General features: G+C 30.8%; 1 protein-coding gene across 1 annotated transcript; it reads right to left on the bottom strand.

Annotated features, from left to right (window-relative positions):
* Positions 1–6,626: 6,626 nt before the first annotated feature.
* On the bottom strand, positions 6,627–6,959 carry LOC136075974 (uncharacterized). Its single transcript, XM_065789428.1, has one exon. It carries the CDS (start codon positions 6,957–6,959, stop codon positions 6,627–6,629), a length of 333 nt encoding a protein of 110 aa, XP_065645500.1.
* Positions 6,960–13,227: the final 6,268 nt, after the last annotated feature.

Below are 13,227 nucleotides of genomic sequence, written 5' to 3'. Positions count from 1 at the left end.
GTTGATTCAAGTTTTTACTCAAAATAAAATAAGTACCGCAAGTTTTGTAGCTTGCAAATATGGTACAGCAAGTTTTATGGCTTGCAAAATGAGTACCGCAAGTTTTGTAGCTTACAAATATGGTACAGCAAGTTTTAATAGAGATTCAGGCGGTTATTGAAATGTGTTAAAATTGTTTTTTATTCTAATTTCTCTCTGTTTAAAAAAGCATTTTAACATTTATTGGGAAATTCTCATTAACTGATTCAACGCCGCGAGCCGCTGTCACCGGCTCGGCTTTTGCTTTTAATAACCGGCAAGCCGGTGCACAGGGGGCCAGAATTCACTTTTACTGGACAAAATTCATAACTTATTTAATATTAGTGCTATATTGACTGAAATTAGGATGAGTAATAATATGATGTCTGCGCTTCTTGTGAAGGTGTTATTTTTTAATTCGTTGCTATGGATACCTAATTTTGGGTAGCAAAAACATAATTTTTTTTTCAGATATTTTTAGAAGTGCTATGTTCACCAAATTTTACATAAGTTCCAATATGAGGTCACGCTTTTAAAAAAAGTAAATAAATTTTTTTATTTAATTGCTATGGATACCCAATTTTGCTTAGCAACAGCTACATTTTATTAGTTTTATGTTTTATTTGTGCTATGTACACTATTTAGCACGTGTTTTATAATGAAATCCTCCCTTTGATCCTAGCTCACGGAAAGCAAAACAATTTTCAGTTTAATATGATTAACTAGTGTTATTACACGTTCTATTACACGTTGCTGGATAAACTTGGTTCCCTGTAAAAAAATTATACTCTAGCTTAGTTAATTAGTTTTTCTAATTAGCAGATTTTACAAGCGTCTACAGAATTTTTTAAATTTGTATGGGTATTATTGTACCCATGCATTTACGAAAATCTTTAACAACGTATGCTACAAGTAGTACAAGCTTAGTAAGTGGTAGGTCTATATATTTAAAAATACAAAATAATTATGTACAATATAATTCAGGCGAAATTACAAAATAAAAGAATGGCTTTCTTTTAAGAGTTGCACAACACCATCTGGAAAATTTTCTTTTTTAGGGTGCTTAGGTGATCGTAAAGCACTGATTACTGGATCGGATGAGCACATAAAACGCCGTAAAAGGTCTTCGTTTGTCTTTAAACGCGAACACTTCCTTGAAAAAAATTCACGGAATTTTTTAAAGTCTTTATTTCGTGCTTCTAAGGCCTTTTCACTCATCATCCCAATTGGCAACACCATCTCATCAACAACCTGCCACCCATGTATCAAGATTTTGTGCAAACTCTGTGGCATGTAGCACCAGGGATAAAGTTGTATAAAAGCTGTGCTGTTTCTAAGCAATAGTCTTTTAATTTATTAGCATCAATCATAAAACCAGATGACAAAGTGCACAGCACAACATATATCCTTTTAATTAAATGCACATCAACATTGATAAATGCTGCTGTTTGTTCAGCGTTTCTGAAGAAACGTCGGGCAGAATTGCTATTATTTGCTGATCCAGAACCATTAGACTTAGGGATATCAATCACCAGCCCAACTTCATTTCTGAACCAAGATTGAATTAAATTCTTTTTAGCTTTAACTTTTTCTTTGTCTGCATCTGACCTTAATGCCCATTTCTTCACTTCAGCTTTGTAGCCGACTTTTAACAAACACTATATGCTACGAATCCATGCATGAAGTGTTGACAAGCCATACTTCAATCCGGTCGGAGTTAATGGCAAATTGCAAACAATATTAAGTTGGTTCATTTGACTTGGCATCTATCATGGTAACATCAACTTTGTGAAGAACAGTTAAGTTTTCATACTTAGGCACAGTAGTTGTAGTTAAATTTCCAATAGCATTTTCAAGAAATTGATGCTCTGCATTCATTACATCAGTTGTCTCCTTTACAAACCTAAACCGAACAATTCGGCAGTACAATGTTGATGACGGATGTGGATTTCTCCAAACAATCTTCCCCACTTGACCAGAGAACCCTGTCAATTCAAGTGGTACAAAGCAGGTAAGAAACAAACTTGCTTCTTGGAAAAAGCTTCTGTTTTCCAGCTCATCAGTAACTTGTGTATAAATGCTTTGCCCAGTTGACCCATCAAAACCTACCTTTGAGCGCAGAACTAGCCTATCAAGATCAAACGAATTGATAACATCATGTTCTACTTCCAACAACCGCAGCACAGTATGATCTACCAATGCTTGGAAATTGATGCCTGCAGAGTAATCTGTTGCTGCCCATGATTCACGACTATGCAAACACCTCTCTTTTGCCTCACGTACATCATTGAATGGTGGATATAAATTACTTTTTTTGCTTTTCGCATTGTTTCTTAAGCGCTGATATTGAGTTTTGCTCATCTCATTATCTAACAAAAGAGCCAACGCTTCTTCAGATGTATTAACAGAATGATCTAGTTCAGCATCTTTGTTATCAGCCAACTTTATTGCCATCTGAGCATCTTTTATTCTACCTTCTTTCCACAGGTGTGTGCCACTAGCAAACAGCAGCTCACAAGAATTTGAAGCTGACAAAGTTGCAACTTTTCTTTTCTTTGTTTTTGAAGACGAATCTTCAAATGGTAATATAGGTCTGCCGAGTTGTTTATTTTTACTCTCCTTCATTAATGTTGTATTAAAATTATTTTCAAGCCAAGATAAATTCTTCCTAATAAACTTTGCATCGGTTTGTTTACTTCGAGTCCATCTTATACCATATTCAGAAATAAATAAATAAAATTGACTCTCAAACTTTTTACCTTGAAACTTCAAATCATGTTCTTTAATAACGTTGTATACAAGTATACTGTCTTCTTTTTTATGTATTGACAGACTGTTGAGTCTGATAAACTGGTGAATTTCGTTTCTTGTGACACTCATGAAACCTAAATAAAAACAGCAGTTCAACATCTAAAATGAGTAACCCCACCAAACCAATTAAAACAGATTATTAAATCAATTTGGTTTGACAAGCGCTAAATTAATAAGAACAAAATTTGAATTACGATATATATATATAAATATATATATATATATATATATATATATATATATATATATATATATATATATATATATATATATATATATATATATATATATAATATTGTTCAGTACTATGCTTAGTATGAATAAGATCGTATTATATGTTTTCCGCGTTTTTAAAAATTTTGTGCAAATAAAAGTTTTTAAGCGCAATTACAGATTTTTTGTCAGGTAAGAGATGTTCAAATGTGAAAGAAAACCAAAGTGGTGCCTAGTGGCAGCCATATTTATGAAATTATTAAAAAAAACATATATAAGGCTCAAAATATCTAAGTATAAAAGCAAGATGTAGCAATAAAAAAAAAAACTTTGTCAAATAAAAGCAAAAGTCATACAATAAAATATAAAATAATAAGCGTGTTTAAAGTTGCTGCAAATATGTTAATTACATACCAATTTTAGTCAAACAACTTTTAAAATCCAGATAATATATAGAGTTATAATTTAATATTTTAAAAAGCGCAATATTTTATGTAAGTGTTATTAATTTCCATCAATTTTTTAAACAACATTTTTCTCTTTATAATTTTTTTTTTCTAATTTACATTTGCGTCTACTTCAACCACATCATAAGTATATTCATTAAAATTTTAAGTGTATATAAACGGTTTTAAATTGTTTTATAATATCTATATAATTGTTTAAAACCATTATGACATTAAAATTCTGACTTTGGCTTTTATACTTTTGTCCAGTCACTGGCCCACTGTGCGGTGGTAACGACATTTAGAAAAACAATTATTAAAACCCTTTTTAGATTCAAGCAAGGTAAACATTTCCACTGATTCATGCTTATATTTAATAAATAACCTAATTTGATTAGTTTTACCTTTAAAGAAGCTTTGCTTTCAAAATTTATTGATTTTTTTCCAACGATTTTTAAATGGCAAGTTCGACATTAAAAAAAAGTTTTCCAATTCGAAACCGAATATCAAATGAGGTTGCTGTCAAAAATATTATAAATTATATTAAAATATAGTCAGATTCTTTTTATTTATTTGTATGTTTATATGTATGCATTTAAGGTTTTGGGGTTTATAAATAAAAAAAAAATTTTTTTTTTTACTGTTGTTCAATATTTCAGTTTAAAATTTCTTAATATATTTTAATAAAATTATATTTTAAAAATCTGATTATTAATCTTTATAGAAACTTTTTTTATCTTTCTAACGATATATTACATGTGTATACAAATGTAATATATGTAAGTAATTGTGGCTTATTTGCACAGACTGATATATAACTTTTCATGTTTTTTTGTTCTGCCAGTTGTTTGAAAATTTACCGTGGCGCTGAAAGAGTTAAAATTTCTTTCAGGTTTATGGCGAGGAGGGGGAGACGGGGGATGGGGGGAGGCAGCGTGCGCCCCTTCCCATAAAGGCAATTTATACACCACAAGTTACTATTTTTCGAATTATTGAAATATTTTCTTTATTTATTATTACTTATTTACTCATTTTAGTAAAGATTGAAATATTTTAAAATATAAAATTTTGATAGGGTGTGTTAAACCTTACCTACAACCTAACACTCAACTTTAATATGAACCAGTAATATTAGCTCGTGATGTGGAATAAAATTAATAACAACTTATTATACATAAATATTATCAATTTCATTAAAAAAAACACTTTTTTGTGAAGAAAAATTTTTTATTAGTGACGTGTAGGTGGTGGACTAGCATCCCTCCGGATTCCTCGATGCGCCCTTTGCTTAATAATTAATTTAAAATTAAAGCCCATTTTTACATCTATCTGTTGATATCAAAATATAGATGTTTGAATGAGAATCGGCAAAGTTATAACAATTAATGTGAAAAAGTTTTTTTTAACCACAGTTTTATCAAGAAATTTTGTCCGATTTTCGTAAGTTTTTCACTCTTAAAATACTGTATTCGAGGGCTTTATAATAATATATAACAATGTAGTATTTGAATAATTTAAAAAAATCAGTCTATGTACCTACATTTATCAAAAATAATGTTATGTATAACTTTTATCTTAAATACAGATGTCCTTTTTTCAAATAGTACTAAACTCTAAGCCCAAATAAATACTGTAAAATAACTTTAAAACTGAGTGTTTTCCAATATTGTTTATATATTCCGCAACATATTTGTATTAAAATTAATCATCAAAAACTAATATTTTACTCGTTAGTTTTATTGCTTTAAATGCAATTTAGTTTTTAATTTTTTTTAAATTGCAGCTAACGATAAAACAAATTAAAAGGCCGGGTGAATAAAAATAAGCAATTGCTTTTACTCATATATTGCTGAGCTTTACGCAAATAAAAACTAAATTTTTTTTTTTTTTTTTTTTTTTTTTATTTAACAATATTATCTCGTAAAAATGTCGTTGGTACATAATATATGAAGAACACGGAAACTTGTGGAGGATCGTAAGATCCTGTCACCGAGAACCGTTTAATAATACAAAAATTATAAACCAATTGTTTCAAAAAAATATAAAATGAAAAGTAAATACCGTTTAAGAAAATCTTCATAAAAATAAAATAAGGTACCACAATTATAAAACACCGTTTAACAAAACAATAAAAAATAAATACAAATATTTTAAATTACATTTAGAAAAAGCTTATAAAAGAGAAACGAGATTGTTGTGAATATTTCTTTGCTTTTAAACTGACTTAGGAAAATCGACTCAACGCAATTTTTGTAACTTGTTTTTATTTATTCTTATTAAGAAAACAGCGTTATTTATACTAAATCTTACATAGTTGGCAATTATCTGTAACTAAAATTAAGATAATAATTACCAACTTTCTACCATATATTAATTACTGTAAAAATACTAGACGTCATCGTGTGGTTTAACAAATGTTCATGACACACTCCCCCAATTTGAAGAGAATATCTACAAATTCTCATCAAAATGTTCATCAAGTGCAGTTATTTTAATAAGTTCCTCAGCCTTTGATGTCGCCATTCGTAAAGGTCTTTGCTTTAGAGTTTTTGTTTGCTCTGCTTATATGTTTTCGCTAGGTTTAGAATCATTTAGGAATTCCTTGATCTCAGTAGGATCTTGGCAAATTTCCAACGGATAAAGCATCTAAATTGGTCTTTCCACTACTTTATTATTTCCCGTTCTTAATTTAGCACCGCGGATTATATTCTCTTCTCCGCGTACAAGTTTCGTTACCATACCAATTTTCCACCTCTATTCTTTTCTTCTCCTTTAAGTAAGAAAATCTCTCCCACTGCTATGTTCTTTTGGTCATAGCCTTTGCTCTGGTGATTTTCTCGTAATAATCTCAAGTACTTGTTTGTCCACCTTTTCCACGCTAAGTTCTTGCATTTTGTGATATACTGCATTGCTTGTGTAGTCGTTTTGTTGTTAAAATATTCATCATCGTCATCTTCTGCACTTTCAGAAGGGATCGTAATACCCTTCCCATGTAAAATCATGTTACTATCGGAAGTTGAATATCGTTCTCGATATATCCTAATGGTCGGTTATTCAACGGAATAGAACAACCTCGCTTTGATATGCGTGATTTGGCTGTAAACAATCCTTGAGTTACTTTGTTTCCTTGATGTACTACTACATATATATTGCACTGCAGCAGCCATCTTTGCTTGCATCACCAAATCCATGGATTTCAATCTTTTTTATTTTATGATTCAAAACAGTTATATTTCTTGGTATTGGTGTAAGGTCTTGTAAAGTATTTTTCCAAGGCATCCATTCTTTTGTTAATTCAGGTGAAAGTTTTTCGTCCCAAGCAAACTTTAAATCACAAATTTTTCTATATATAAGTTTTACTGTTAGTGTTATTGGGTAAATCACACCAAGTGGATCAAAAACTCTAGCCAAACTTTCTAAAATTCCTCTTTTGGTTGTGATGTTTGTTTGGCGAGTTGGTCTACAATCCATTAATAAAGTGTCCTCATTTTTGTTCCACAACAAGCCATGAATTTTTTAATAACGTTTATTTTGTTCATTGATAGTAACTTCATGATAGTTCTCTTTTGAATCATTGGTTTCCAATACAGGAAAGTTCGAGTGCCATTTGTAAAACTGGAATCCTCCCTTTTTGAACAAATGAATTGCTGTTTGTTTCAATTTTTCGACACATTCCAGGTCAACTCCCCCAATGATTATATCATCAACATATATACCCTTGCTGATTTTCTGAATTTCATTTTTTTTATGCGGATAATGTTTTTCATATGTCAATAAATGTTGCTTGATTACTCCTCCAAGGATAAAGGGACTAGATGCACAGCCAAAAGGGATTCGAGTAAATCTTAGAGTTATTACTTCGTTACTTTTCAAGTCCCATATCCAATAGAAACGGAAAACATCACGATCTTTATTATCAACTCTTATTTGTAGAAAGGATTGTTTAATGTCTCCAGTAAGACAAACAGGTTGCAATCTGTTTTGTAAAATAACATTTAGTAGTAAGGGTTGCAATGGAGGACCAATATGTAAACAGTCGTTAAGTGAGGTTGATCCGTACTCTTTAGCTGACGCTTCAAAAACTATCCTTAGGTTGGTTGTTTTGGAGTCCTCTTATATCACTGCTCGATGAGGCAAGTAGAATATTCGCTTGCCAGTTGGTTTGTTTGGTGCATACATAATAATCCCAACCTTGAATTGTTCTTGAATAATAGCGTTATATTTTATGAGATCATTTGGTTTCTTTTCCAATTTCCTTAGTAAACTATGCAACCTTGAGATGCTCCCATCTGAATAAGATGCCAGTTTTGAACATTCCTATTTTCATGGTAATCCAGTGTGATAAAAACCAGTTGAGTCTTGTTGTAGCTGTTCTTTAAATTCTTCATATACTTCATTTTGATTCCCTTGGCTTTGATCTTCTAGACAAAGAATATCCAAGCTATATAGTTCTTTGTAACAGTCGTTGTTTGACTTTGTAAAATATAAACAGTCCAAGGTGCTTTGTCCTGGTCCCATAACCGTCTATCCAAATATGGTTTCTTCTGCAATAGCTTCTCCATCATTTCCAGTCCTGAAACCTTTCAACTTTATTCTTGCAATATCACCAGCACCAATTATAACATGAATTTTATGATAATCGTAGTCATCTTCATTATGAAAATGCAATCTCTCTAAGTGTTTGAATTTCTTTTTTAGGACAGATATCCTCGGATTTTGTAGGACTGTAAGCACTTTCCTTTCTAACTTGTAGAGTTTAATATCAAGGCGTTGCGTCCGTTTATTGAATATAGAGTTGTGTAGAACAAAGGAAGGTTTTGATGTACTGATCCAGTCATAGTTTCAATGTTTTTCGGTTCCCAATTATTTGGCTCTAACTTTAGGTACTTGATTAGCGTAGATGAAGCATACGAACTACCAGCTCCCGTATCCAAGAGTGTTCTCACTTTACATTTGCCAACGTTCACAACAACTGTGGGATGAATAGTTTGCCCTTCATATCCAGTCATAAGGAAACCCTTTTTCGATTCGTCTTTATTATTCCCAGTGCATATAGATAAATGATGCCTTCCTTGACAATGGTAGCAAAAACGTTTGCTATGACAGTTGGATACTGTATGGTTGTTGACGTACATTTGAAGCAGCGGTGGTTATTTTAAGATATTGTTTCCTTTGCTGTGTTGAATGAAGTTTCTTACATTTTTAACTGCGATGATTTTGCAAGCTGCAGTAGATACAGCCAATGTTTCTAGTTTTGTTATGATGGAAGTGTTTTCCATTTGATTTTTGGGCTCCCAATTATTGTGGGATTTTGAATTTTCTTTTCTGATGTTATTTCTTAGTCGTCCAATATTTGATTCTGGGTTTCGTAACACATATTGACGTAGAGCTTCAATTAGCTGTTCAAAGCCCCATTCCTGCCATTTCGGATCTGTTCGAGTAATATCAGCTTTAACAGGGCCAAGTTTGTCGAGAGTTTCGCGTACCAGTATTTCTGCTGACTCCAATTTGTTTAAAGTTTTCAACGAGTTCATGCTTACATTTAATTTTCTGTAAAAATTATGTATTTGATCCACGTCGGTATTTTTTATGTAGGGAAGATCCATGATATCACGACCATGCTGTCGCATAATTTCAGACGTGATTCCATATTTTTGATTTAGAACAATTTTTGCTTTTTCATAACCATTTGCATTAAAAAGGAGTCCAGAAATTTTCTCTTTTGGCGTGTTTGATAATAGTTCACGTAAGTATGATAATTTAGTTACTGGAGGATAGCTTGTGATGTCAATTTCTGTGCTGAATTGTTCCCTGAACCGCACCCAATCCAGAATAGTCCGATCAAATTTTGAAATTTGTAGTCTGGAAAGTTTTGCTTTATAATCATTTGTGGTGCATTGTGCATGCTTTTAGTTGTTTCTTGCTTTCGTTCATTCAGATCTTCTTTTACATGAGCAATTTCTTCGTGCATCTTTTTCTTTTTGTAATTTCTCTTTCTACACGGTACTCTTCTAGTGAGGTCAGAAGTTCGCTTTGCTGTTTAATTAAGTTGTTCTGTTGTTCGTACCAGTTATCGATTTCTTCATTGTCGGCGTTTTCTTTGTCTCTTTTTAATTCTTCTATGCTTTGGATTAAGTTAAAAGTCTCCGACAATTTTGCTTTGATAGTTGGTTCTAATCTATCTAGTGTGTGTATATCGTTATTTTTCAATGATATGCGTACTTCCAGACCAAGTCGCTTAACTTTTGTTAATGTTAGTTCCAATTTCCTTGATAGTGTAGCAATTGGATCTTCGCGTTGCTTAGGAGGCATTTTAAATTCTATTGTAATCTTTGATTCCTTACGTCAGTTGATAGCTTGTAGAGTGTTCAGTAGATTCCAGTGTCCTGGTAGGGTCGCCACTTTGTGTTGTGAATATTTCTTTGTTTTTAAATTGGCTAAGAAAGATTGACTCAACGCAATTTTTGTAACTTGTTTTTATATATTCTTATTAGGAAAACAGCGTTATTTATACTAAATCTGACATAGTTGGCAATTATCTGTAACTAAAATTAAGATAACAATTACCAACTTTTTACCATATATTAATTACTGTAAAAATACTAGACGTCATCGCGTGATTTAACAAATGTTTATGACAAGATCAGAAGAACTCGAAAATATTTTCTATTGAGAAAACAACATTTTTCAGTTTGTTTTTGAAAGTAGAAAAATTCCAACATTGGGAAAAATCAAAATTTTTTTAAACTATTTGGTTCCACAAATAAGCTCCGCGATAAGATATAAGAGACCTATATAAGTAAAATTGCTGAAGTTTTTATTCACGTTAAGCTGACCAATTACTGAGTAAAAGCAATTGCTCATTTTTATTCATCCGGCCTTAGGTTTCATTTAATTGGTCTTACCATTTTTTTATACTTTTTCACAATTTTTTGATCCATCTTAAAAGTAATTATCAATTCTTGTAAGACGTTTTCTGGCAAAATAGAATGAATGTAAGCAACTCGTATATCATATCATACCATGACAAATTCTTGATATCATAATGATGTCATAGTATGAGTTCATTAATCAAAACTTACTATTTGGACATTAAAATAGAAAAACTTAACTTTTACTGTGCTTTATAACTAATATATGAAATTCTGCTATAAATTAAGTTAACTTCCAAAATTTATGATTTCACTATTGTATCATTATTTGATATCGTACCTTGAGAATGTTTTGATAATATTCTGATATCACATTGAGATCGCGTCTTGATTGCGAGACATCCTGATTTAACAAAAAAAAATCAAGGTGTGTGTCTTTTACGGTCTTTTGTTTTACAAAAATTTATGTAGTATATCATTACTGATGCGCTCTGTGCAGAAAAAAAAACCACCCGATTCGCAGTTTTGCCTAAAGAAAATAGAAAACATTACACTAGAAAATTTTGCAATGTACTAATAGGTGGTCCATTTTAAACATTTTTTTACCACTGATGGCATTTTATATAAAAGCGCTAAATACCAAAAATTTCGAATTTAGAACGAATTTTACATCCCCCACAAGACATTGTAAGTTCTTGTAACGGATTGCGCAAGTGTTGCGTAAAGTTTTTACTAACAAACTGTTGTTTTTTCTTAATGGGGCTCACACAATTTACTTGACAATCACTAAGGAATAATTCTATAAAAGTTTATTAAATTAGGACTTAGGATTTAGGATTTACGATTTAGATCACTCATTTATTCATTGTCACATAAACTATGCAAACATTGCTTGGGGTAGTGCAAAGAAAATTAAACTTAAACCTCTTTATAGTCAGCAGAAGCATGTAGCACGTCTCATATATTTTAAAGACCGTTATACTCATGCCAAGCCTCTATTATTTGAAATGAAAGTTTTTAATATATATGAGCTTAACATTTTTAATATTCTTTGTTTTATGTTTAAATGAAAAACCAATTCATCCCCTATTTCTTTCCATAATTTGTATTCATCGAAAGATAAAAATAAATACATTTTGCGGAATAATAATTTAATTAAGCAGCCCATTTTTCAAACAAATCTTTTAAAATTTTGTATTGATTATCGCGGACCATTCTTATGGAATAAAATAGTTTTAAAAAATTTTACTAAGGATTTTATTCATCAAAGTAACTACTTTTCTTTTAAACGAAAACTTAAAGAACTCATTTTTACAATTGAAGATGTAACCATATACTTTTATTTTTTTTTTTTTTTTAGTGATCTTCCTTTTTACCTCCTATATAACTATTGATTTATAAAAATTATATATGCATCATTAACAACTGTAATATATAATAATGTATCTTGTATTTGTAACGGAATATTTAAGTTTCTTACTTCGTTAACTTATTTTTTATCTTGTAAATATCTTATAAATTTTAACATGTTCTTTTCTTAGCGGTACTCGACGACAAGACGGTATGGTCTTCTACGAGTTCCCGCGTTCTTTTATTATTTAATAAAGATTATTATATATATATATATATATATATATATATATATATATATATATATATGTGTGTGTGTGTTTTTATTATTATATATTTTTATTTTAAATATTGTAACGAAATGCTTATTTATAATTTAATAAAAATAAAAAAAAAAAAAAAAAAAAAAAAACTTATTGAACTTATCCCACAAAAGATTTGTTTTAAAACACCACAGATATTGCGTAACATAATTTAGTTTAGATACTCTTACTCCAATGCATTTCAAACATTATAATATCAATATTTTTGATCCATTATGAATTTAATATTGTGAAATTGCATTTGAAGAATTCATTAGGTTGTAATTTTATTTAATTTACAACGTTTTAAATAAACCTTATTCTGTATCACTTTAATGCTGCAAAGTATATTTCTAAACTTATAGCCAATAACAGCGCTTATATTACAAGCTTCAGTCTTGAATTAAACCACGATAATGGCTCCCATACTAAAGAAGATTTGTAGAACTAGTTAAAATTTTGTAAATAATGTATTTACTAATGCAGAAGAGTCAGTAAGGGGTTGTCCATAAAGTACGTACGCTTTTTTTTGACCAGCCCCAACCCCGCATTTTGCAATACGTTTTTTTAGTACCCTCAACCTCCGTACCAGTACCTACGCTTTTAACCTATTTATTAAACATTTTATGATATCTTTTTAAATTAGTGTTTCCTTTCTTTTACAACTGACCCACTGCCCTCCCATCTCATATACGCCATTTACAGTCCCCCTCTTCCCCTCCAAGCGTGCGTACTTTATGGACAATCCCTAATTATATCAGAAAAATAACGTTCACTACATTCGATACATATTCCAGCTGTTGCTATAAACAAAAATAATGCCGATAAAAAATGCAGACGTTCTACACATTTAAATCATTGGATTGCTTTTTCCTTAGAAGACTTTGATGGAGAAAAGCTACCATTGAATAGAGCTATATTTTAAAAGTATCTTTTTGATAGAGAAAACAATCCTAGAAAAGAAATAAGACTCATTGCAAATCATCTCGTTAGCAAAATTGTTGGTTACCTGCTCGTATTCCAACGAAGCATAAATAGAAACACTGTGCTGATCAGATTGTCAGTTTGGTAAATGAATAAGAGATGCTAAAAAAAGTTCCTGAAAGCAGAAGAGAAGAAATAAAAGTAAGGCAAAAACCTACATCTTTTACAGTTAAACTGGACAGACTGTTTGATATATCATATACAGACACTTACACATTGCTGAAACTCTCT

The sequence above is a fragment of the Hydra vulgaris genome, chromosome 02 (assembly GCF_038396675.1).
Source record: "Hydra vulgaris chromosome 02, alternate assembly HydraT2T_AEP".
Lineage (NCBI taxonomy): Eukaryota > Metazoa > Cnidaria > Hydrozoa > Anthoathecata > Hydridae > Hydra > Hydra vulgaris.
Note: the sequence above shows the minus strand (reverse complement) of the source record. Positions and strands in the feature narration are given on the sequence as shown.

What these genes read in the sequence shown, in the direction of transcription:
- LOC136075974 (XM_065789428.1), bottom strand. Translation starts at nt 6,959, where the DNA reads ATGGATTGTAGACCAACTCGCCAAACAAACATCACAACCAAAAGAGGA.